The sequence below is a fragment of the Halichoerus grypus genome, chromosome 9, assembly GCF_964656455.1.
Source record: "Halichoerus grypus chromosome 9, mHalGry1.hap1.1, whole genome shotgun sequence".
Taxonomy (NCBI): domain Eukaryota; kingdom Metazoa; phylum Chordata; class Mammalia; order Carnivora; family Phocidae; genus Halichoerus; species Halichoerus grypus.
In genome coordinates, this window is record NC_135720.1 from 93,112,572 (window position 1) to 93,140,121 (window position 27,550).

The 27,550-nt window shown below is 36.6% G+C and overlaps 1 protein-coding gene across 2 annotated transcripts in view; it reads right to left on the reverse strand.

Moving 5' to 3' along the window:
- Window positions 1–1,568: 1,568 nt before the first annotated feature.
- The window catches only part of ZNF451 (zinc finger protein 451), a 97,167-nt gene continuing 71,185 nt past the window's right edge, over window positions 1,569–27,550 (reverse strand). Inside the window, exons 11-15 of one of the 2 annotated variants that reach the window (XM_078055188.1) lie at window positions 26,639–26,782; window positions 25,445–25,575; window positions 23,439–23,625; window positions 15,694–15,762; window positions 1,569–3,493 (exon numbers count right to left, since the gene is read on the reverse strand). In XM_078055188.1, the coding sequence (XP_077911314.1) occupies window positions 3,447–3,493; window positions 15,694–15,762; window positions 23,439–23,625; window positions 25,445–25,575; window positions 26,639–26,782 (578 nt within the window). In that variant the 3' untranslated portion in view covers window positions 1,569–3,446. The remainder of the gene's footprint in view (window positions 3,494–15,693; window positions 15,763–23,438; window positions 23,626–25,444; window positions 25,576–26,638; window positions 26,783–27,550) is intronic. The other variant, XM_078055189.1, reaches the window with a different exon arrangement.

Consider the following 27,550-nt stretch of genomic DNA (forward strand, 5'->3'; position numbering starts at 1 on the left):
CGCCGCCGCGTGGCCAGACAAGGGCAGGCGCGCCGCCTGCCGGGCTCGGGGCTGCGGTGCCTGGCAGGGAGCGGCTGCGGCTGACGGAGGGAGCTCGCTAGTCACCGGGCGTCGAGGGTGGGCCGCCAGGGCCCCGGGGCCAGAGGAGCAAAGCCCGGCGGCCTCCGAGGCACGTGGAGGGGCGAACGCAGGAAGGGGAGGGCCTAACGTGATCGTGGATCTTTCTCTCCCAACTCTGGACCAACCCTAAGCCCAAGGGAGACCCCCTAGAACAGCCCCCCTACTCTTGTGCGCCCCCGACACTGCAGCCTGAATGTAGCCAACTGCCCACAAGGCTCTGGGTATTTCTCAGTGACGGCTTCGCTTAGTTTCTCCCAGCGCCCATAATTCACGGCAAAACCAAAACCATTAAAAATCCTTTGATAGGCGGAGAAAAGTTTCCTTTGTGGCACAGGTAGCATTTAAGCGCAGCTCCTTGGCAGTCCGTACTTGCCTGACCCTGTCTTGTTACCAGTCCCTTTGGGAATAAAGAAAGCCTGGACACCACTGAAGCTTACAGGGGGAAAAAAAGCTACCCCATCTTTGTCTTTCACACCCAATTTACTTAAATCTCCTGTTAATTAAAAAAGGTGCGGCAAGTCACTAGGGCAGATACTATAAAGGTCAGTAAAAGCGTAACAGGATTGGGAGTACAGACTTATGTACTTAAAAACTTGTTCTTTGCTCTCATGTCATTATAGCCATATGCCTCGTATTGCAAGGATGAGAATGTACAGGGCACGTAAAATGATAATAGCAGTATAAGCTGAATCACAACCTTTAATCTGAGATCAAAGCCATTTAAATACTTGAACTCTAGAGATGAGGGCCTTCAGTCTGGATTCCAGTTCTCTCTGAACTTAATCTACATACTAATAAACTATTTTTGTAGGGGATTATTTGACCTCATTAAATATATTTTGCCATTATCACAACATAGACTTGGAATCCAAAGACATGTTGTGAATGGTTTGAAAGTCTATCATGTAATTTTAGAATCATCCTGGACTTTTTTTCTCTCCTATCCTATAGATCCATGGAATCCATAAGTAAATCCCCTCAGCTCTACTCTTAGAATATACTAGGATTCTTCTCCCCATTTCCACGGCTAACACTCTGGTCCCAGCCACCATCAATTTTCACCTGGACTACTGCAACATCTTCCTATCTGGTCTTCCTGCTTCTACTTTTGCCTCTGGTGTGTATATTCTCAATATAATAACTACAGGTAATCCTTCCAAAAAAGCCAGATCACACCACTCAGTCTCAGAAATATAATCTTTCCCTTCTCTATTTGCCTTCATTAGTTACCACCACTGGATATACTTGCTTATGATAATAATGGATAACACTCTATCCAACCCTCTCTCCCCATTATGTGCTCCATAAAGGAGTATGGGCTTTGCTTTGCTCACTGGTATATCCCCAGTGCTTAGAATAGTCACTGGCACATGGTAAGTACACAATACTTTGTGAGGGAGTGAATGAATGAATAAATGAATGAATGATGTAATGAAAAGATACACATCTTTATCAATGTTGGAAACATTTACTTTTGATAATAATCCATTTAACTTTCTGTGATATAATCCACTGATTACCTCTCCTCTTTGTGTCTAAATTAAGTTCAAATTATGAAGTAATCTTAAAATGATTTTTAATTGCTTAACAAATCAAAATACAATCAGTGACAATTATTAATAAAAACACTAAACAACCCATTTCTCTTTTTTTAAGGGTCATGATGAAATATCCCTTCACTGTCATATAAAAAAACTTCATTTACTCTCTACTATCCCACTATACACACCACAAAAGCTTAACAGAACATCAGTGTATATCACATATGTGTGTGGCACCTCTAGCAAAGAGGTGTAGATTTCTCTTCCCCCACATCTGTTTCACTACTCTTCATTCTGGATCATCCTTTCTCTGCTCCTCACTATTGAGCAAGATTGTGGAGATGTCTTTAAGGTCCAGCTCATGACTACCTCCTAAAACCCTGCTTTGAAGATTTAACATACAAATTAAAAGTATAATGTGGTCATTTTGAAAAAATGGCAAATTCTCAACCTACATGTCTGTCTACTTAAAAAAAAAAATGCAAGCAGGTAGGACAGAACTGACATCGTAAGAAATAAAAACACATACTTGTTTCCAATGTGGACTGGAAAGATTATAGTAATAAAAAAAACAGTAATGCTATTTTACACTAAAATATCAAGTTGCAGAGAAAGAAGAAAATTCTAGCCATGATTTTTTTGTCTTAAAGACAAGTATATATTTATAGAAAATTTTAAGTTTGGTATGTAATTACTACTTAAAATCTTTAGGGAAGACATTTCTGGTCATGAAGCACACGCACAAAGATAGTATGACAAGCCCTTCTTAGTCTTCTAATTATGTAATGTTTTTTATTATTCACAATGGAGCCTGACCATTTAAAAATTAAATGTGTAATACCAAATGTAGGAAACTGACAATTTATTTAATGAATAATTAAAATGAAGACACTTCCAATGAAATAAAAATTTTAAAGGTTAAGGAAGATTACTCCTGAGTAAACCATCAACATTATTTTTTGGAAGAATATTATGTTTACACAAATATATATAAAAAAAGACTAATGTTATTAAAAATACATTTAATTCTATGCAAACATTTTGACATCATTCCCTTTAAACATTAGATAATACAAGTCACACGAAAGCCTAAGCAGGTAAAAGGAATGGAAAAGGTTTCTTTTTAATAATTTCAAAGAAATTAGGGTTTTTTTCCTTTGTTTTTTTTAATTCCAGCAATGTGCTGCTCCAATAAAGCAGGACTATACATCTGAGTGAAACCCACAAAGAACATTGCTGGTAAAAGTTTTTAATCTGTTTCCATGATCAGTTTCCATTACTCTCTTCTAATAATCATAAACAAAGATCTCAAAGGTATTCTATATTAGTGCCACATAAGAAATAGAATTTACAGAAAAACTGAGCTATGACTGCTTTATTTATATTCATTTTCACTCCTAAAAAAATAAACTAGAATCATCTGTACAGTACAAATAAAATTAAACAACTAATGCTATTTGGGAAACATATAAACAATAGTCAAGAGCTTCTCTATTTTTTAGTTTTTTAACCTAAATATATAAATTCAAAGTTAACTGGGAAACTGTGATAACTATATTAGAATACATGATTATATCTGCATGAACATGTATTCTATTCCTCTGTACATTTTTGCAAAATAGCACAAAAATACAAAGCAAATATCAGATGCAAAAGCAAAAAAAGCATGTTTCCAAATACATTTGTACTAACAGATTTCTGGTCTCCTTTAGAAAACAAACTCAAGAATTCATTATCCTGAGTCTCTTCAAGGCCACTTGATGTTGTGTGGTAATATCTTTACAATTACATTTCCTCAAGACTTCTTCTAATAGCTTCTTCTAATTCCACATCTGCATTAACAAAACAGAGAATTTTAATATTTAGGGCAGAAAACTAATAAATGTGCTTTATGTAAATCTCATCAACTACATCTGTCTGTTCAAGAAGGAAAGGAAATACGAAGTTGAGAAAACTAGGATGACTTGGCAGTTTCTTCATAAAACTTGAGTATTTCAAATAATGAATATCTGGATATAACCTCAGATTGAATTAACATATGAGCTTACTAAGGAACTTGCAAGTTATTTCCATTTAGGGACAAAAGTCAACAAACTTCTAGGGGTGCCTGGGTGGCTCAGTCGTTAAGTATTTGCCTTCAGCTCAGGTCATGATGACAGGGTCCTGGGATCGAGCCCCGCATCGGGCTCCCTGCTCAGCGGGAAGCCTGCTTCTCCCTCTCCCACTCCCCCTGCTTGTGTTCCCTCTCTCACTGTGTCTCTTTCTGTCAAATAAATAAATAAATAATAAAATAAAATCTTCAAAAAAAAAGTCAACAAACTTCTAGAATCACTGACAAATAATCAGTTGAGGCAATGCATGTAAGACTTAAAATAGAAATAGAAAGGCAAAACCATGAAATGCCAAAATCTCACAGGCATTAACAATTTCGTTTTAAGCTTTCTAGCATCGCAGGCAAAGAGTGAAACTCATGGCTATATAATGTCTTGAGAAGCATATATTATATATATGTACTCATTTAACAAATATTTATTGCATGCCCACTGTATACCAGGCATAGGAATACAATAGTGAACAAGAAAGACATTCTTGGGTTTACAAGTGTTTCTCCATTTCCTGGCCTTCACCAGCTTCTCACACCAGATTTATTTCATCCCATCCAGTCCAAAGTCTCTCAGAGGTCTCCTTGGTTCATAGGTACCAGTGATCCCTCTAAGATGCAGCTACACCTTCCTCTCAGCTGGAACACTGGTGTTATGTTTCTGTAATTTAAAATACTACAGGCTAGGGGTGCCTGGGTGGTGGAGTTGGGTTAAGCATCCAAATCTTGGTTTCAGCTCAGGTCATGATTTCAGGGCCGTGAGATGGAGCCCCATGTCGAGCTCTGTGCTCAGCATGGAGTCTGCCTGGGACTGTCTCTCCCTCTGTTCCCCGCCGCTCTCCTGGTCTCTCTCAAATAAATCAGTCTTAAAAAAAAAAAAAAAAAAAAAGGCATCCAGACATAAAAGGGTACAGACCATGCTCATGTTGTCTTAATATGATGGGTACTGACTCTATGTGGCTATTTATTTTTAAATCAATTAAAATTAAATAAGATTCAAGATTCAGTTCCTCAGGTAAGAACATTTCAAGTGCTTAACAGCTACACGTGACTATTAGCAACCATACAGCTTCAGATATAGAGTATTTTCATCATTACAGAAAATTCTACTGGACAGTGATGGTCTGTATGATGCAATTTAAATAAAGCTCAAAATCAAGCACTACTGAACTAGTATTTCAAGACATGATAGTGGCCACTAACATTTGGGAAGGAGTGCAGGGGAAGTAACTGGAAGAGGGAATGAGGGGGATACTTCTAAAGTACTGGTTGTTATGGTTGAATTATGTTCCTCCCAAAACATATGGCCAAATCCCTAGTACCTATGAATGTGACCTAATTTGAAAATAGGGTCTTTGCAGGTGTAATCAATTTAAGATGAGGTGACTAGGTTGAGCCCTAACCCAACACAACTGGTATCCCTGTAAGAAAGAAATGCCATGTAAAGACAGACACATGCGTAGAAGAAGATGGCCACATGATGATGGAGGCAGAGATTGGAGTGATGCATCTATAAACCAAGGAGTGCATATGATTGCCTGTTAATAACTAAAAGCGAGGAGAGGGAAAATGGCTCTACAGACAACTTGATTTTAGTTTTCTAACCTCTAAAACCATGAGACAGTAAATTTCTGTTGTTTTAACCCTTCTAGTTTGTAGTACGTAGTTATGGCAGCCCTAGCAAATTACTGTGCTGGTGATGTTTTATTTTTTTAACCTGACGCATGGTTACCAGCTTTGTGAGATGTTTTGTACAATTTTTGTGTGCATTATACAATACACATATACACACACAGAACTAAACACTGGAGAATACCAGCATATAAATTGGGGGGAAAGGATCAGAACTGAAGTGTTCTAGAGTCCTTTTATTGTTGCATAAAGGCAGACACTTTGTAGGTATACTTTAGTCTTTAAATTATATAAATAAAATGTGGCAAAATGCCAATATAACCACAAAAACTAGAAACTATATAATTTACAAACCAATTAAAAGAAAAAGAAAACTAAAAATAAAATAGCAGAAATGAATAAAAAATATTGTCTATAGTGAACTTTTATGAATTAAATCTGGCAGTTAAAAGATGATAAAAACAAAAACAATTAAATAGTTCCACTTCTAATAATAGTGGTATAGCTTATGTTGGATTAACCCTCCCATAGACAATTATAAACTATTTTAAGGCACTGGAGAGCAACGAAAATTAGGTAGAAACAGGACAGAAGCTGATCACCAAAAGAAGCAAACTGCACAGGGTTCAACGTGCAGCTTCATGGTTTTGTTGTGTCGGGGCATTCATCAATCCTTTTGGGACAAGGTAAGAGAACTTAACCCAGAAAGCCAAACTCTGTGGCTTAAGGCATCATAGACAGAGTCTGGGTCAGTCATAGAAGCTAGAAAGTGAAGCTGCAGGGAAGGGAGGTTTTGAAAGAAAGGTATCCCAGAAGAAACAACAAAGCAACAGAAGATAGGATCCTCCAAATCTACAGACTCTTAGTGGACTTCTGAACTGTGCACACAAAGGAGAGGATCTAAGATTCTCAGTGAAAAATAACAGATGGGAAGTAAAAGAAGTAAGCAATTTTAGCTGTTGCTGATGTGGAGGAGGCAGAGTTTGTGGAGTATAGGTCTAGCAAGGTAACTGCTGGAAAAAAACAAAACAAAACAAAATAACATTCCTCAGATAAAAACAGCAGAATCAAAAGAATCTGTGATGTACATCCACAACATCCATAAACATCAAAAAAGGAAAAAGAAATGTAACTCAACAGTCAAGAGGAAGAGCAGCCAATTAAAACAAATCCCCAAGATAATCAAGCTGTTCGAATTAGCAGAAAAGAATTTTAGAAAAGTTCTATTTTCATGGACTTCAGGATGAATGGATAGGAAATCTCAACAGAGAAATGAATCAGTTTTTAAAACACCAACTAAATGGAAATTCTAGAACTGAGAAATATAGTATTTGAAATGGAAAATTTACTCAGTGAGCTTACACTGGAGAAGGTAGGAAAAAAAGTATTAATAAACTTGAAGGTTGAACAACAGAAATTATCCAACAAAGGGTTGCCTGGGTGGTTCAGTCGGTTAAGTCTGACTTTCGCTCAAGTTCTGATCTCAGGGTCCTGCGATGGAGCCCTGCATCGGGCTCCATGTTCAGCGGGGAGTCTGCTTGTCCCTCTGCCCCTGCCCAATTTGTGCTCTCTCTCTCAATAAATAAATCTTTAAAAAAAATAAAATCCAACAGAGAAAAAAGATCGCAAGAAAATGCACACACCTGTGGATAAATTAAAGCCACCTAACATATGTATAACTGGAGTCCAAAAGAAGCAAGACCAAGTGGGGCAGAAAATTATGAAGAAATAATGGGTGGAAATTTCAACCCATTATTTCTAAAATTGGGGGAAACAGGTGCCTGGCTGGCTGAGTCAGTGGAGCACATGACTCTTGATTTTGGGGTTGTGAGTTCAAGCCTCACGCTGGGTGTAAAGATTACTTAAAAAAATCCTTAATATTGGGGGAAACATATAATTACTAAGAAAACTCGAAGTAGGATAAATACAAAGATAACCACATCTAGGGGCATTATCAAGAACTACTTAAATCCAAGGACAAAGTAGAAATACTGAAACAGCAACAGTAAAAAAAGGATACATTACATACAGGGAAACAAAAATACAAATTATGGTGACTTGTCATGAGAAATAATGGAGGCTGGAAGACAATAGAAGGACACCTTTAAAGTGCTGAAAGGAAAAAAAATATTTGTCAACTAGAATTCTAAAGCTAGAGAAAACATTCTTCAAAAATCAAGGAAAAATAAAGATATCTCATATAAGCAAAAAAGAATATTCATCACTAGCAAAATGAATATTATAAATTTAAAAAAAAAATCCTTACGGCTGATGAAAGAAAAATGACACTAGAGGGAAACTCTACTGGAAAGAATGAAGGGTCACTAAAAATGGCAGCTGTGAATAAATGTAAAAGGATACATATTTTTTCTTTTCTTTCTTTAAAATTCACAGCACTGTTTAAAGCAAAAAAATAAGATTTTCTGGTAGAATTTATAATACATGTAGATGTAATACATATGGCAACTACAGCATAGAGACTTGGGGCAGGACATAAACTAACCTATAGTACTGGAAGGTTTCTACATTTTAGATAAAGTGGAGTACAGTAGCACTCAATACACTATAAAAAGCAAAAAATATACATTGTAAATCTTTACAGCAACCATAAAAATTAATACAAAGGGCTAAAAAGCCCATAGACCTATTAAAATAGTAAAAACTAGGGACGCCTGGGTGGCTCAGTCGGTTAAGCATCTGCCTTCAGCTCAGGTCATGATCCCAGGGGTCCTGGGATCAAGCCCCACGTCGGGCTCCTTGCTCAGCAGGGAGTCTGCTTTTCCATCTCCCCTTGCTGCTCCCCCTGCTTGTGCTCTCTCTCACTCTCAAATAAATAAATAAATAAATAAAATAGTAAAAACTAAATACACACAATACAGTGAAATATAGTATTATAATAATCCAAAAGAAGGTATGAAAGGAGGAACTAAAAGATAAAAGAGGGGACAAAGAGAAAACAAAATGGCAGACAAGAATTCAACCATGTAAGAAATTAAATATTAACAGACTAAATAATCCATTCTTTAAAAGTAGAGACTGTTACAGTAAATCAAAAAAGTAAGATTGAACTTCATGGTGTCTATAAGAGATGTACCTCTCCCTCTCCCAGTTCCCCTTACCTCCACCCATATGCTCACTCTCTCTCTCAAAAATAAAATCTTAAAAAAAAAAAAAAAAAGATTTCATAATAAAAGGTATTACCAGAGATAAAGAACATTTCATAATGATAAATGGGTCAATTCATTAGGAAGACACATCAGAAATATAACAGAATTTTTCAATTAAAAACTTCAAAATACAAAAGAATAAATGGACAGAACCAAAGAGAAAAATAATACACAATTACTGATGAAGAATTTATTATCCCTTCTGCAATACCTGATAGATCAACTAGATTAAAAAAAAATCAGTAAGGATAAAGATTTGATATCAATCACCTTGACCTAATTGACATTTATAAAGCATTCTACACAATAAACACAGAAAACACATTCTTTTCAAGTGCATATGGAATGTTTACTAAGACAGACCACATGCTGGGCCATAAAAATCTCAATAAATTTGGGGCGCCTGGGTGGCTCAGTCGTTAAGCGTCTGCCTTCGGCTCAGGTCATGATCCCAGGATCCTGGGATCGAGTCCCACATCGGGCTCCCTGCTCGGCGGGAAGCCTGCTTCTCCCTCTCCCACTCCCCCTGCTTGTGTTCCCTCTCTCGCTGTGTCTCTCTCTGTCAAATAAATAAATAAAATCTTTAAAAAAAAAAAAAAAAAAAAAAAAAAAAAAAAATCTCAATAAATTTAAAAAGATTAAAGTTTTACAGAGTATACTCTCTTACCATAACAAAATTAAATTAGAAATGAATACTAAGGGCGCCTGGGTGGCTCAGTTGGTTAAGCGACTGCCTTCGGCTCAGGTCATGATCCTGGAGTCCCTGGATTGAGTCCCACATCGGGCTCCCTGCTCGGCAGGGAGTCTGCTTCTCCCTCTGACCCTCCCCCCTCTCATGTGCTTGCTCTCTCTCATTCTCTCTCTCTCAAATAAATAAATTAAAAAAAAAATCTTTAAAAAAAAAAAAAAAGAAAGAAATGAATACTAAGACATTCAAATATTTGGAAACTACACGATATACTCCTAAAGAGCCAACAGGTGAAAGAAGAAAATCCAAGGAAAATTAAAATATTTCAAATTGAAATATAGCAAAAATACAAGATATGAAAATTCGTGGAACATGGTAAAAGTAGAGGATTGACAAACTAGTCTGTGGGCCAAACCCAGTCCAAAGGCAATTTTTGTAAATAAAGTTTTATTGGACACATCCATATGCATTTGTTTATGTATTGTATATGGCTGAGTAATTGTAACAGAGACAACAGGAACTACAAAGTCTAAAATATTTACCACTTGGTGTTTTACAGGAAAAGCTTGTTGACCCTGGTTTAGAGGGAAATTTATACCTTTAAATGTTTCTATTAAAAAGAAACATTTTAACTCACTAAGAAGCTAAAAAGACAAGCAAACTGAACCCAAAGTAGAAAAATGGAATAAAGAGCAGAAATCAATGAAATTGAAAGCAGCCTCAAGAGAGAGAAATTATCAACTAAAAAAAGTTCATTCCTTGAAAAGATCAAATAAATTGATAAATTTCTAGTTAGACTGATCAGGAGAGAAAACAAAAATCACCAATATCAGTAACAAAGGAGGAAACAGCACCACAGATCCTATAGAAATAAAAAGTACATTTGATACATTTGACAATCTAGGTAAAATGGACAAATTTCTTGAAAAACACCATTCTCTAAAACTGACACAAAATGAAACAAAATCTGAACACCTTTATACATTAATCTATTATCAAAAAACCTCCCAGAAAGAAAATTCCAGGACTAGATGGTATAAAACATTTAAAGAAGGAATAAAATCAGTCTTGGAGTGAGTTCAACAAAATGGTGGAGTAGGCAGCTCTAAACACCAGTCCTTTCACAGAAACAATGAAACACAATTAGAAACCATCTGAAACAACTGTCAAATGTCTGAAAAAACCTCAAAGGTTCAGAGAAACCAAGCAAACACTAAATCAAGAAAAAGACAACATAAACACAGTAGGAAAGTTTTGTTGTATTTTTACTTGCCCTTTCTTCACCAAACCTTGACTTGGCAGCAGCGCATATTCCTAGTATGGGACCCTGGTCCCTGGTTCCATATGGAGCAGAGTAGAAGTTACAAATTACTGTGTTGTCTGTTTTAATCTGTGTGGGGGCTACAAGAAGGACTGATACAAAGCACTCATCTCTGTTTTTCCTAGCTCAGAACCCATTCAGGACAGAAAAGCACTGAGCATTGCTTAAAACATTGTAAGAATAAAAAATACCACAGCCTGTGGCTAAAGATTATGGTTGGGACATACAACACACTGCCTGATACCCAGAAGGAAAAGCCACAGAAAATCTCTTTGGGAAATCAGAGCATTCAAAAGCACCTACGTAGGGCGCCTGAGTGGCTCAGCTGGTTAAGCGGCTGCCTTTGGCTCGAGTCATGACCCCAGGGTCCTGGGATCAAGTCCCACATTGGGCTCCCCCTGCTCAGCGGGGAGCCTGCTTCTCCCTCTCCCTCTGCCTGCTGCTCTACCTGCTTGTGCTCACTCGCACTCTCTGTCAAATAATAAAATCTTAAAAAAAATAAAACAAACAAAAAAAATAAAAGCACCTATGTATACTAGGGAATTTAGAAAGCTGGGCAAATGCATAGGACAGGATGCATGCTAAGAAAATACTTGAAAAGACCCTAAGCTTTCACCACTGGGTGATCTGTACATCAGTGTAAGCCTGGCTAAATATTGAAGAGTTCTAGCACAGAGCCAATTTGCAAACACTGGGAAAGGTGTTTTTCTGTTGTTTGTTTTTTTAAGCTTTTGGTATTCAAGGCAACCCCTGGGAAAACACCAGCTGAACACAAACTAAAAGAACAGAAACTTAGGGGCATCTGGCTGGCTTAGTCGAAAGAGCATGTGACTCTTGATCTCAGGGTTGTGAGTTCAAGCCCCACGCTGGGTGTAGAGATTACTAAAAAAATAAATAAAACAAATAAAAAGAATAGATGCTTAGATACTTCAATGATCAGACATGACAAGAAATACAGTTTTTTGCAAAAATATTACTGACCCTGGAACAACATGGGTTTGAACTGTGAGGGTCCACTTATATATGAATTATTTTTTTATAAATACAGTATATTACTATAATGTATTTTCTCTTCCTTATGGTTTTCTTAATATTTTTATCTGTAGATTATTTTATTGTAAGAATACAGTATATAGTACATATAATATATAAAATATGTATTGACTATTTTTTTTAAAGATTTATTTGAGAGAGTGAGCACATGCACAAGTGGGGGGAGGGGCATAGGAAGAGGGAGAGGCAGACTCCCCACTAAGCAGAAAGCCTGACATGGGGCTCAATCCCAGGACCTCAAAATCATGACCTGAGACACTTAACTGACTGAGCCACCCAAGCGCCGCTGTGTACTATTTTCTGTAAGACTTATTTATTTTAAGAGAGACAAAGAAAGAGAGGGTGTGAGCCTCTTTTTCTCTCAAATGGACAACTGTAGCCTTCAACAAAACAGCACTCTGGGGAAGAGACAGAATATGATTTCCAGAGGTACTATAGTATTTGCATACCCAGTTTTCAACAACAACAAAAACACAAAGAATACAAAGAAACAGGAAAGTATGGCCCATTTAAAGGGAAAAAAAAATGAGTTAAACTGTCCCTGAGAAAGCCTACACATTGGACTTACTGGACAAAGACTTTAAACCAACTATCTTAAATATGTTCTAAGAGCTAAAGTAAACCATGGACAAAGAACTAAAGGAAACCAGGAAAACAATGTATGAACAAAATGAGAATATCAATAAAGAGATGGAAATTATGAAAAGCCACTAAATAGAAATTCTGGAGCTGAAAAGTACAACTAAAATAAAAAATTCATTACAGGAGTTTAACAAATTTAAGCAAACCGAAAAAAGAAACAGCAAACCTGAAGACAGAACAATTTATCCAGTTTGAAGATAAGAAAGAAAAATGGGGGGCACCTGGGTGGCTCAGTCGTTAAGCATCTGCCTTCAGCTCAGGTCATGATCCCAGGGTCCTGGGATCGAGTCCTGCATTGGGCTTCCTGCTCCATGGGAAGCCTGCTTCTCCCTCTCCCACTCCCCCGCTTGTGTTCCCTCTCTTGCTGTCTCTCTCTCCGTCAAATAAATAAATAAAATCTTAAAAAAAAAAAAAAAAAAAGAAAAATGGAAAAAAGCAAGCAGAGGCTAAGGGACAGGTGGAGTATCATCAAATGCACTAAGATATGCAAGCAACCAATACATGTACTGTTTACCACGTACCAGATTAATCTAGTAAGATAGGTATACTAGTATTCCCATTTTTTAAAATGAAGAAACTGACACACAGTGAAGTTAAATAACTTGCCCAACATAACCTGACTCATAAGTAGCAGAGCTGAGTTTTAACCAAGGCAGTCTGAATTCAAAGTCTGCACTCTATACCACCATATTATGTGGCCTCTATTTCCCCTGTCTGGTATACAAAATAGATTATAGAGGATCTTTATGATTGGCATGGGTAGTCAAGAGTCTGATACTGGTCTACAGAGAATAACAAAGAATGAAACAAATCATGGTGGTGGAAGGAGAGGGTAGATAAGGGAAACTACCATTCCTCAAGGTAAAAGTCACAAGCAGATTTATCAGGCCTTTTGCTACCATTTGTCAGGCATTTAGAGTGTTATGTCGGGAAGGGAAAGAATGAAAAGAGGCTTAAGAAGTAATTTAAACTTTTCTGAGTTTTGCTGTTAGGTCTGGACTAAAATATCACTTTGCTTCCATGGTGTAGGGGCAATAAAATCACCCACTCTTCTCCCAACCAAATCGCCTCTATCTTAATTTCCCTTATTCAGCTATAGAGAGATGGGTCCTGGTAGCTCTAACATGTTCTGAGTTTGTTACAAGTTTATTCTTCAACAAACAATTATTTAGTGCCAAACACTAGGTGCTAGGTGCTGTCAAAATAAAAACAACAACAAACATAATCTTACTTCTAAAGAGGATAAGAGAGAAAAATTTTAAATCTACCTGGTATGGTTCAGAGGGAGCCTAGAGAAGGCAGTAGTTCACTCTCTCTAAAGTTGGTAAATCGAGTACTGACCATCCAAAACTGTCTACACAATGTCAGTTCTCTATGGGTTCAACCTAAGAGATGATATTTGAGCTAGTTCTTGTTGGGTGGAAGGGGATAAAGAAGGGCATCAGAGGAAACTGTGGAGGAAACATATCCCTTAACTTAATAGGGAACACTGTGTGTTTCTCAAACTTATTCATAAAAAGCATCAGAAAATAAAGCACATATCTAACACTTTGATTTTTCCAGTTGATTTTTCCTACCTCATAACTACTTAAAAGTTTAGAGAATCTTTTCTTGAATTCTTTAATAGTAATCCTTTTGCCAAACCAAAGAATCACAAAAATGTAAAAACTCTCCTAATCATAAAATAACCATAGATAAAAAAATGTTAGAAACTCTGGTACACATTGCATTATACATATCTCAGATTTCCTGGATTAACTAGGAACCATAAAAACTGTGAAGGCTTCCCAAGAGTGGTTATTTAAAAGTTATGATTTTGTGTGGCATCTTCCATGGGATTAGTCATGAGTGGCAAATAAAGGTTGCCAAGTCTAAACTACTTAGATGCTCAATGGTGTTTAACTTTTAGTGGCCTTGATAAACAACTTAGGTGGCAGGTTATTTATTTATTTACATTTTATTTATTTGAGAGAGAGAGCGTGAGCATGAGCAGGGGGAGAGGCAGAAGGAGAAACAGACTCCCTGCTGAGCCGGGAGCCCAATGTGTGACTCAATCCCAGAACCCTGGGATCACGGCCTGAGCTGAAGACATGCTTAGGAAGGCAGACGCTTAACCGACTGAGCCACCCAGGCGCCCCTTGTTTGTTTTTTTAACCCACAAAACTTCTTTCATTTGTTTAACTCATTATGTGGCTGCTAAGCAGTGAGCTAGATCTTGAAAAACCATGTTGGGAAAACAAGTTGGTCAAAAAACTTGCTTCTAATTAGGCTGTAGATTTACTGCCAATTTCGCTTAACCACTGAATTTTGGCTGTAAGAAAGAAAGATTAGAGTTGCTTTTTTTTTTTTTTAAGATTTTATTTATTTATTTGACAGAGACACAGTGAGAGAGGGAACACAAACAGGGGGAGTGGAAGAGGGAGAAGCAGGCTTCTCGCTGAGCAGGGAGCCTGATGCAGGCCTCGATCCCAGGACCCTGGGATCATGACTTGAGCCGAGGGCAGATGCTTAACGACTGAGCCACCCAGGCGCCCCAGATTAGAGTTTTCTACTTCACTGAATGGATGAATAAATTTCACTGCCAGATTCAAATTCCCAAACTCCTAATAGCACAAAGCTCTAGTATACTCTTAATTAAACTAATTGCATTATATGAGAGATCAAGCAAATACACAGAAAACAAATCAGCTGAGCCATTTTGTCTGTGCTTGTTTAGCCATATTTTCCTCCCTACTTTCTAGTCTCCACATTCCCACTCTCAAATCTCCAATAACAAATACTTTATTGGAATATATATTAAGGCTTCTACTGTTGTCCTTTAATGTTAAAGGTGCCAGTATAATGGTTTCAGTTCTTCTGTGAAGCTTAAACTATTCTCTAAAATCACTGTTTTGTTTTTCCCCATGGTTATTAAGAAGCACAGTCTGTTATACAAAAACCAAAGTGAATAAATGGGCATATGCCAACCAAATAGTGGTACAGCCAGGAAATGACTTGATGTGAAGTTAATACAAAAGTTCTTTTTAACCTATGGAAGAATATAGCTTTTCCTTTAAGAAGAAAGAAAATAATTTATAGAAAGTCTATTAATATTCACATGTAAGTGCTTGTTTTCATAATTCTACTGCTTAACATTTAATATTCTTAATTTAATACTACTCAAAATAAAGAAAAATTTGGAAACCAAAACCTTCTCCTAGCCCACTTGCAAACTTTTTCTGCAAGGGGTCAGAAAATATTTTAGGCTTTTGTCCCTAACTCATCTTACATGGGAAAATGCAAACTCTCCTTTAAACAAGGAAAAAATGTTTTTGAAATTCAGGGGTAGGAGGGAGTAGGTGAAGAGCAGGTGAAGAGGCAAGAGAGGGAGCAATTAAAAAACATGCAGATATAGTCAAATAGAAAAAGGATTAACTTCATTAGGTTACCTTCTGTGGATCTCAATTCTTCTTCTGTTGAAGTATTTTTTATACCCAGGTTATCATCACTGTCACATTCTGTAAGGCAGAATCAATAAATGCAAATTTATTTCTGAAAAAGTTACTGTGCCATAACTTACGTATTCTCAAACAATCTTATTTTCGATGACCACTTCCATACCCAAGCTTACTAATTACAATTCATTATTATACCTCTTTCCTTGTAGGTTTGCTTTTTAAAAATGCTTACCAAATACTACTTAAATTAAGGGGGGGGGGGAGCTAATGAAATAGTCAACTCAATTTTAGCTCTGTATTCAAATCATTTGAAAAATTTCTTTTAGCACAACTGTTCATGAAATATAAAATTCTATTATTTAAAAAACTGGAAATTAAGAAAAGCTAGTATGCTTGTTTAATTCTAGCAAATAAATTCCAAAGTTTAATTTGCATGAAATCGTCTTAAAAATTTTTAAGAATGGTAAGATAAAACTCTTATTTTGAAAATCATGCATTCATTGCTACAGAGACCATAGGTTTAAATTAGCAATGCCTCTGCACGGCACAAACTCACTTACCTGACATCTTAAATACTTTCATAATGAAAGACCTAAGTCTATAAAAATGACACTGGCTGACCAGGTATTGCCAAAGTCACTTAAAATTTGAACCAGTGACCAAATATTGGATTTATCACTTTAACTACATTTAAGTCAATATATACATCACAGTGACTGAATCAGGGTTTAAATAACTGAATATAAGTCATATGCACATATTTGATTCTGTGGAAAATATGTAAAAATTCAAATATACATTTAAAAGATAAAGATTTTTTAAGTGTTTATAAATGAAAACCACTATATTTCACTTTGCTGCAAAAATTTAAGTCATCTTTTGCCAGTCTAGCAAAAATATTGTTGTTGTTGTTGTTGTTGTTTTTACAATCTGTTATATACACCTAGGAATTCCAGTATTTCAAGCAATGTTTTAGGGAAATAAAACATTCCATTGACAATCTGAAGAACAATAAATTAAGCCTTAAAACATTAGAAATAAAGAGAAAGTACCCAAGGTTTTTGTTATTACAATTCAAAGTTAATGCCAGTCAAAAGAAGCATGTCTTAACTGGACTAAACAATTCATCATTGCATACAAGGCCTAAGGCAAAACTGTAGGTTTGAATCACAAGGATCAGCATGAGTCTCAGCTGCAAAAATTAAAAAGGTTTCCTTTCCCTTAAACAGCACCCCCTGAAGAGCAGAGAAAATCATGAATATTCTTTCCTATTTTCATTACCTTAAAAAGAATTGTATCATATAGATTTTTAGGATGTTGCCCAAAACAACAACCTATAGTCAGTCTCATTAACAGGCTGAAGAAACAGGCAGACAGACTTAAAATTAAGTTCAACAATTATTTTATATAATGCCTCCTGGATAGAGCACGATGCTACTTCAATCAGCCACATTTTCACAGCATAGGTGAACTTTTCTGTTCAATATTTAAGATGGTTTTAAAAATCTGTGTAATTGGGGTGCCTGGGTGGCTCAGTCGTTAAGCGTCTGCCTTCGGCTCAGCCCATGATCCCAGGGTCCTAGGATCGAGCCCCGCATCGGGCTCCCTGCTCAGCGGGAAGCCTGCTTCTCCCTCTCCCACTCCCCCTGCTTGTGTTCCCTCTCTCACTGTGTCTCTCTCTGTCAAATAAATAAATAAAATCTTAAAAAAAAAAAAATCTGTGTAATTGATATGGCTCTATAGATACCAACTATACTTAAGGCTTCCTTCCACCCATTCATTCCAAAATGAAAACATAACGTAAACAGATATAACAAAGTCCTAGGTCTTGTGGTGTTAATATTCAAAAAAAATTATCTTAAAGCATAGTAAAATCTGTTTTCAGTGTGAATTCACTAATTCATAATATCTTCTGTTCAAGTTCATCCTTGTAATACCTAAGAAAAAATATCTAGGTAAGTTAATACTTCACATAAAACTGCAAGGAAGATGTTTAACTACTAAAGAACTATAAGCAACTGAACACACAAAACTGTGTTTTTAAAAAGAAAATTTTACATAAATCAAGTCAGTGTTCTTCAACTAAGTTACAAGATCTGGCTAAGTTGTGTTATATTTAAGAGCCCACAGAATTTTTTATATAAGCAATCGTCACCAATGATATAATAAAAAATGGTAATGCAGAAATTCAGTCACAGAAAAGTGGGGCTGAGATAGGGGCTTCTTTGTTTAATTATGAGATAAAAGGGAATTTACTTCATTGTGCTGATCACTTTCCTTAGCTATGTTTAACATATAATCAGAAATATCAGAACCCACAATCAAACCTCTTTATTTTCTGCCCCTCCCATGCATCTTCCTAAATATTAAAAAAAAAACAAAACACAACTCTTATATTTGGTATCTTTACACAAACTCTGCAATGTCATTACACTGCAGCAAAAAGTCTCTCATTATATTTTTCAAGGAAATGGTTAGAGTCAATGATTCACATTGAATTCTCTACATCACAAAATCAGACATTTGTGTCAGTAAAAGCCTCAGCCTTAGCAGGAGATACTGATAAGGAGAAAAATACTTGCAGGTAGCTTATTTTAACCTTTCTGGACCTCTGCTCCCTCATCTATGAAATGGGACAATCTAATACATCCTACCTCAAAGTGTTGCAAAGAGAATTAAATAACATGTGGAAGTTATTCTTTAAACATGTTTTTAAACGTCTTCAAACATTACAAATATAAAAAGTAGCTAGCATTAGTGGCTGGCACATTATAGCCTTCAATAAAGATTAGTTCCCTTTTGGGGAGTCTGGGTGGCTCAGTCAGTTAAGCATCTGACTCTTGATTTTGGCTCAGGTCATGATCTCAGGGTTGTGAGATGGAGTCCTGCCTTGCCTCGGTTCGGCGCTGGGCATGGAGTCTGCTTAAGATTTTCTCTCTCCCTCTGCCCCTCCCCGGAGCCTCCCTCTCTTAAAAAAAAAAAAAAAGTTCCCTTTCTTTTATTTTTACATTTTTTTTAAAGTAAGTTCCACACCCAAAGTGGAGGCCAACATGGAGCCCAACGCAAGGTCTAAAATCATGACCCGGAGAGCAAGGCCTGAGCTGAAATCAAGTCAGATGCTTAACCAACTGAGCCACCCAGGTGCACCCCCGCCCTTCTCTTCTTTAAAACATTCAAAGATTTTATTTATTTGAGAGAGAGAGGGTGCGAGAGTGTGCGGGGTGGGGTGGGGGGGGTAGGAACAAAAGGGAAGGAGCAGAGGGGGAGGGAGAGGGACAAGCAGATTCTGCACTTAGTACAGAACCAACTTGGGGCTGGATCCCATGATCCTGAGATTATGACCTGAGCCAAAACCAGGGGTTAGCAGCTCAACCAACTGAGCCACTCGGGTGCCCCTCTTCTTTAAAACACTTAAGTGACAAGTTATAACCGCATTTTTGGAATATGACTCAAGTTAGAATCAACATATATTTGTGAATAAAATGTAAAAGGTCCAAAAGAAGAGAAAGTCTACCTGGCTCCTCTGATTAGAATTACTAGAAAGGATCCATGCATCTTGGCAAGTTTTAAAACAGTGAGGAGTACACTATAAAACAGAACTGATAAAGGATAAGGGGGCCAAAGGTGTCAATTAAGGACAAATTAGTAAATGTTTTAAAATATCTCTACAGGGATTTATATTTATACATTTATCCTGTGCTGGAATCCTGATGCTTAGAAGGAGAGAGATTTTTATAGGGCAAAAGCCATGACATTTTCAAATCTCAAACTTAAGTCTATAGGCTTACTTTGCTGCAAAAAGTAAATGACTTACCCTAAGTCAGAGATCTAAAAAAGTACCAGTAGTAAAGCTACTTAGCTGTTCCCTCCATGCCAAGCTAAAAAGTAATACCTTATGGCCAACTGGCTGGACATTCATATCATTCATATCAGCCACTCTGAATACCTTTATTTTTACTGAGATAAACACCTCCTGAAAAAAACCTTCACTTAACTGAAAAACTGGCAAAGACTAAAAATAAGATATCACATAATCACTGATTCTCATGACACTATTCAACAGATTCTTCCTTGTTTATACAGGAAGCTCCAGTCTAATATCACTTTCTAGTCCTACTAATGGAAAATTTCTGAAAAGTTAGAAAGAAATAAGAGGTTCAAACTTTTACCATTTGTCTATGCTATGGTGGAGATTTAAAAAAACTGAAAAATCAGCAGACTGTCTCTAAATCAATGATTAATATGAGAACTTCTCACTGGATGTTACTTACAGTATGAACTGCTGTCATATCCTAAGGAGAGGTTTGTGGTATGGTTGGTAACCAGGAGCCTTGAGACCACAAATCCCCTGAAGTTGCATGTGATATTATATATACATGTTCATTTTTGAGGAAAGAAGCATTGAAAGCTTTTGTCAGATTCTCAAAAAGGTCCACTGATTCCCACCCCAAAACCACACTGCCTTAAGAAACTGTCTAGCTGTCAAATCTGAAGATAGGAACACTGTGCTAATAAGCTAGAAGGAAGGAGTTATCCTGGCATTCTTAGAGTAACCAAAAGTACCTAAAGGCCCAAGAAGAATTATAGTATTTGTGGACATTGAGAAATCTTCTAAGTCCCAACATGTATCAAATATCATTTTTAAACAAATACTATTATTCTACTATTTACAAAGTCATTTGTTAGGAAAGGTGATAGAATAAAGTTATCCAAGGACTGTTCTTTGATTTTCTCATTACAAAGTTCACTACTAGGCAATCTGATGTCTTTAAGTCTTCCATAAAAAAAAAAATTGTCTTAAACTGAATCTGAACATACTATGATTCAGTATAACTTATTTTTTTGAATTTTAGAATTAAGTTACAAAAGCATCTTCAAATCTAGGTCTAACTGAAACATCATGATTTAAGGACTATACATATCTCTGGCCACTTAGTTTTAATAATTCTCATTGCTTTTAAAATGTAGTGGCTAGGGGCGCCTGGGTGGCTCAGTCGTTAAGCGTCTGCCTTTGGCTCAGGTCATGATCCCAGGGTCCTGGGATTGAGCCCCGCATCGACCTCCCTGCTCCGCGGGAAGCCTGCTTCTCCCTCTCCCACTCCCCCTGCTTGTGTTCCCTCTCTCGCTGTCTCTGTCAAATAAATAAATAAAATCTTTAAAAAAAATAAAAAATTAAAAAATTAAAAAATAAAATGTAGTGGCTATAGCACATAAAAGATGCTCAACATCACTAATCATTAGGGAAATGGAAATGAAAACCACAATGAGATACCACTTCACACCCATTAGGATGGCTATCAACAAAAACAAACAAACAAAACCTAGAAAATAAATGTTAACAAAGATGTAGAAAAACTGGAACCCTTGTATACTCTTGGTAGGGATGTAAAATGATATAGTCGCTATGGAAAACAGTACAGAAATATCTCAAAAAATTAAAAACAGAACTAGCTTATGATCCAGCTATTCCACTTCTGGGTACATACTCAAAAGAAATAAAAGCAAGGTCTTGAAGAGATATTTATACATCTGTGTTCATAGCAGCATTACTCACAATAGTTAAAAACATGTATTCAATGCAAGTATCCATTGATGGATAAATGGATAAGCAAAATAAAGTCTACACATACAATGGAATATTGTTCAGCCTTAAAAAGGAAGGGAATTCTGACCTTTGCTATAACCCAGATGAAACTTGAAGACATTATGCTAAGTGAAACAGGCGAGGCACAAAAAGACAAATGCTGTATGATTTCACTTATATGAAGTATTTAGTCAAAATACTATAGAATGGTGTTTTCCAGGGGTTGGGAAAAGGGGAATGGGGAATTACTGTTAAATGGATATAAAGTTTCAGTTTTGCAAGATGAAAAGAGCTGTGAAAATGGATGATGGTGATGGCTGCACAAAATGTAAATGTAGGAAACACCTGAAGTACATACTTCAGAATGGTTAAAATGGTAAATCTTATGTTCTGTATATTTTACCACAATAAAAACTATTGGAAAGAAAAACTAAGGAAAAAAAAAAGTAGTGGCTAGGAATCATATTTTCTTCTTATGGTAGTAATAATAAAAATAGCTGCTATTTATTGAGCACCCATAGTACTTTATATGCTGTGCTAGATACTTTATACGTATCACTAATTCTTAAGACTTTATAGATATAAAAAGTGAGGGTCAGAAAAAGTTGAGTAACTTGCCTGAAATCACACAGCAAAGCAGCAGCAAAGTTAGCATTCAAACCAAAGAAAGCCCATGCCCTTCTTTATGCACTGTACTATATCTGCATTTCACAAAAATTCAGAATAAAGTACACAGGTGTCCCCAAAGAGCAGTAAATTCCAAAGAACACTGAATATGAACGAATGATTAAAAAAACACCTAGCACATAGGGGTACTCAGAGGGGAACAATCAGCATGTAATAATAACCTGTATCTTATCTCCAACCCTAATATACCCATGCAGACCTACTTACATGCAGCTCTCATTTCCAAATAAAGCTGGTAAGAGAAGCAAATCCCTAACAGTTTTCACAGTGACAATTACAAAAGAGATGTTCCCCAAAGCAGCAGCATAGGAAAAGGAGAAAAAGGGTCGGCCTTGGGTGGCAAAGATAAAAATTTAAGTACTTTACAGGATATTAAGTAGATGTTGTTAAGGGCTGGGGACAGGATGGCAAAAGAATAAAAGAAAAAGATTAAAAAAAAAAAAGCAGCAACTAAAGATAAGAAAAGCAAATGGATGAAAACAAAAATTACAGAATAGGAAGATAAAATTCAGTACTAAGGCATGACATAAATATGTAAAACAGAGTCGATTTTCCTTTAAAGAGCAGTTGGGCTAGTAGATTAATGATTCCTAACTTTGCAGAAGTAAATTCATCCACTGTAATTCAGTGATGAGAGCAAAATTCTTCAGAATGGGTTTTCAATCAAGATGTGGCTCCAAACACGCTGAAAGAAAAAAATAGCTAGGAGGAGAGTTGGAAAACTTAGGGCATATAGTAAAAATGCCAAAAATAGTTTTTCATTGAGGTCATACATCAGTATCTTCAAATCTTAGTCATGGCTGCAAACCATTAGGATATTTAAAAATTTGTTCTTTTCTTCTACCATATTTCAGAAATTACGAAAAAAAACTCATCTGAATCCCTAGAATTGCATCCTTTCTTAAATACTTCTTAGTGAAACTGAACATCAGCACACCCTTTCACTGAACAATATCAGAAAGTCAGAGAAAACGTGTAAATCCTGGGAATAGGACAGGAGGTACCGACCTCTTCCAAGTAATTAAAGATCTCTCAGGGCTTCATTTTTGTCCCTGTCAACCTCTTAAAATTGTCTTTTTTTTTTTTTTTCCATATTATTTATTGCTTTCTGGTTTAACCTATAAGCAATTAGCTTTCTGAAAAAGTGAAGATAAATTTGGTATTTTAGAAACAGTGAAAATCTGGATTCTGAGCTTTGCAAAATTGCACTAACATATTTCAAATCATGAATATATATTTTATATACATGAATACAGATTTTATCTAATAGATCAGAAAAGGCTCCAGAAAATTCTAAAACACTAAAGAATGAGAGAAAAGTAAAAAATAAGAAATATAGAAGTATGAGAACACGATGCTCTAGTGAGCAGCCAACAGTTCACTAGTGGACAGCAGTTTATTGGTTTCTCTCAGCAGTGAAGTCTCCTCCTCTTGGGCGGTTTGCACTGTGACTGCAGCTGCGTACCTTTGGTGGTATCAGATATGCTATTTAACAAGGCACACATCATATCTCCCTCTAAATGGTGAGGGTTTAGTATATGTGCTGGCCTCTGAGTCTTCTTAAATTGATTCTCTAGCTCCAGAAAACCTTGATCTCCTGAGAGGATGGTGAAAGGAATTTGCTTGGGTAGTTGTTCATCTAGACGGCCAGCCTAAGTTGGAACAAAATGCATATGTTGATAGAAATCAGTACTTGAGGTTTAAATTAAGTTACATCTATTTCAGAATGAACACATACCTAGAAAGGTGTATTTATTTAAGATTTTATTACTTTTAATTTTTTAAAAAGATTTTATTTATTTATTTGACAGAGAGAGACAGCGAGAGAGGGAACACAAGCAGGGGGAGTGGGAGAGGGAGAAGCAGGCTTCCCGCCGAGCAGGGAGCCCGATGCGGGGCTCGATCCCACATGACCTGAGCCGAAGGCGGCCGCTTAACCGACTGAACCACCCAAGCGCCCCATGATTTTATTACTTTTTAAAATGAATCTCTATACCCAACGTGGGGCTTGAACTCAACCTTGAGATCAAGAGTTGCATGCTCCACTGACCGAGCCAGCCAAGCACCCCTAGAAAGATATATTTAGCTTGTTTTCTAGCTCCCACCAAAGTATGATATAAAGATCTCCTTCAGAAATAAAATATACCATATTTAATCAGATGTAAAATGCCATCAATTATCAGATATTTTATGTGCCACCAAGAAAGAAAAAAAAAAAAAGCCAAAAGAAGTACATAAAGCTGGAATGCTATAAGGGCTACATACTTAATCTAAGGGTAATACGTAAGAAATAAATCTGCCATAGAGAGAGGGTAAGCAAGGTAATTTGCATAACTCAATCTTAGCACTGAATAAATGGAAAAGGAAATGTCTTATGGTTTAAAATGTAAGCAGCAGCCAACAAGTTTGCAGAGAGGGACAGTACCTGGCTGGCTTAGTCGGTAGAGCATGTGACTCTTGGTCTTGGGAGTCATGGGTTCGAGCCCCATGCTGGGTGCAGAGATTACTTAAATAAATAAAAAACTTAAGGGGTGCCTCGGTGGCTCAGTTGGTTAAGGGTCCAACTCTTAATTTTGGCTCAGGTCATGACCTCAGGGTTGTGAGATGGAGCCCTGTGTCAGGCTTCACACTGGGCATGGAGCCTGCTTAAGATTCTCTCTCCTGCCCTCTCCCCCTTGCCCCTCCCCTCTTTCTAAATAAATAAATAAATAAATAAACTTTAAAAAAACACACACAGAAATACCTAAAAAACAAATTTGCAGAGTAAATTCATGCTATCAGTGTGATACATAAATCCTTAAGCAGAGAATTTAATTTAAAATGGGTCTCAAGATTGGTAGCTTCTCTAGGTGACTGGCAGAGAAGCAAATGCAAATCCCATCTAGACCAATGGTGATTGTTAAGGTGCCCCCCAATTTCAGAGGTGTTAAAATGTCAAAGTATCTTAGCATACATCAAGTACAATGTCATCTCTTGACCGTTATTCTATAAATAGTTAAGGGTCTACAATGAGTAGCTGACAGTCTGCTAGGATTTGGGGAAAAAGGCAGTAAATAAGTATAATATGGGCCCTTGCCCTCATTAGTCATAAGTAGAACCCAATGCAGAAGGTTTTATACAAAAATACAGCACTCGGGGCGCCTGGGTGGCTCAGTCGTTAAGCGTCTGCCTTCGGCTCAGGTCATGATCCCAGCGTCCTGGGATCGAGCCCCGCATCGGGCTCCCTGCTCCGCGGGAAGCCTGCTTCTCCCTCTCCCTCTCCCACTCCTCCTGCTTGTGTTCCCTCTCTCGCTGTGTCTCTCTCTGTCAAATAAATAAATAAAATCTTTAAAAAAAAAAAAAAAAACAAAAAAAACCCACAAAAATACAGCACTGAAGCATGCTCTATAGGTGTCATTATGATCCAAGTGGAAAGGAAATTGCAAATGGGTCCTAGATTCATGTTAGATTTTTAATAAAACACTCACTCACATGCATACATATGGCAAAATCAGCAGCATCTTTCCTTTTACTACAACGAGGATGAAGGAAGAAGCATCCAATCCTATTCAGGTAATTATAGATCTTACAGTTGAGTGGAGGCTTCCAATTGGTGTTTCCTCCTATTATTTTTAGAAAAGGCATAAATGATAGTCAAACAGAAAAAAAAAGAAAAGAAAAGAACACTAGATACAACTGAAAGCTCAAACATGAAAAAACACTATTAGAGAAAAATTTTTCTAGAGGGTAGGTACTAGATTAGAATGCAGAATTCAATTCTAGTATGGGTATCACCATTTTGTTGCTTTACAAAATCTTGGCAAAATAGGCCGACTTCCTTCAATCTGCCTATTCATCTGGAAACAGAGAGGTATGTTAGTGAGAATCAAAAGTAATGTGTGTGATAAGACTCTGAATGGTATACTTCTATAAAACCATATTAGTGGTTTTTTTCACAAATATGTCAAGGCTACTCAGTGGATAGAAATTACGGGCAATCAGCAAAGCTAAATTTACTAAAAGACTACTGGATAACTTTATCCAGGTCAGTACATTTCTATCTTAAATCCAATCCTCCTCTTTTTATGTTGTTCCCTATCAAACATGAAGTTTATTGGATGTTCACTATACTAACCTTCTGTAAATCAAAGAAGTCTCTCTCCCTGTTTGGTCAATGGTTTGTAAAGAGATATTTAGATGAATACAGTAAGGATGAACTGAAGAGGCAGTTGTGGCATGTTGAAAATCATACTAGTTCTGTAGCCATGAGGCCCAACCAAGTTCAAAAGCTAACTCTACTATTTATTAGTTTTATACTTTGGAAAAAAAATAAACTCAGCATACTTTCTTATATTTTAAAAAGGAGATAAATATAATAATCAGTAAACATGAATTAATACCAAGCATAGTACCTGGCACACTGCAGGTGTTGAATAAAGGTTTTTTCAATATGTATCTAAAGATCCACAAACTTTAGGTCACCAAAGAGAGTTAATATTTACCACACAGAAATGTAAAGAGAAAAATATTCTAGCAGAGTAGCTATAATGCAAAGTGACAATATTCTAATTATGTTTGTATGTTCTAATCAAGAAGGTTCAAGAGCAGTCCTTTTAACGTGACACATATTCTAATGGAAAAAAGAGGAGAGGGTATCATTTCAAATGTTTTCCTTATCAACCATACCTTGAAAACCCCAAATAAATGTTCCTTGGTTAAGATGCCCTGGCAGATGACCAAAAAAGTTTGACCAGTTATCAAAGTCTACAAAGACTATATGAGTCATGGTTCGCAGATAATCCAAATCTGGAAGCTCAACAACTTCTTCATCTGAGAAGAGAGAAACATTAACCTGAATTTGGTTAAGAATTAGCTAAAAACATTTTAATTGCTCAAGTTTAAAAGATATTAGAGACTATACAAAAATGTTAATTTTGAATATTATTAATTTCTAAACCTTTTCATGAAGTCCAAACTTGTACATGACATGGTATACTAACACCAAATAAAAAATATTCTGAACATTTCAAAAATTTCATTATTCTTTCTATATATACATGCCACTGACCCTAAAGCCTGCCTTTCTTTTTCTAATTTTTTTTTTAAAAGACATATTTATTCAGCATCATGATGAGGGTATCACATTTAGCAATCAACAGCATAGGTGTTAAAAAAAAATCTGTATTAAAATCCTTTGTTGGAATGCTTTTTTCCATAGAAGAGAAACTAAAACAATCTGTTATATTAGTCACAAATACAGTGCTCGAGATTTTTTGCCCATACACATGAGTATTGTCTCAAACATGTCTTCTTTGTACAGCTAGGCCCTGCCACCACTGTTTGGTTGAGTTCACAAATCCGTTGTAACATGCAGCTTCCCTGTCACTTCTCTGGCTCTTCTCTCCTGCTAAACTTCGTTTCCTGGCAGTAATTAAAACTTTCTGCCACCGCTATGCCACTGCTGCTGCTGGAACTGCCATAGCCATGTTGGTTTTGTGGTTTGGAAAAGTACTGGCCTCCACCACCACAGGGGCCAGAGAGTCTGCCTCCAAAATTTCCTTCTTTCATGGGTCCAGAATTTCAAGATTGATTGGTTGT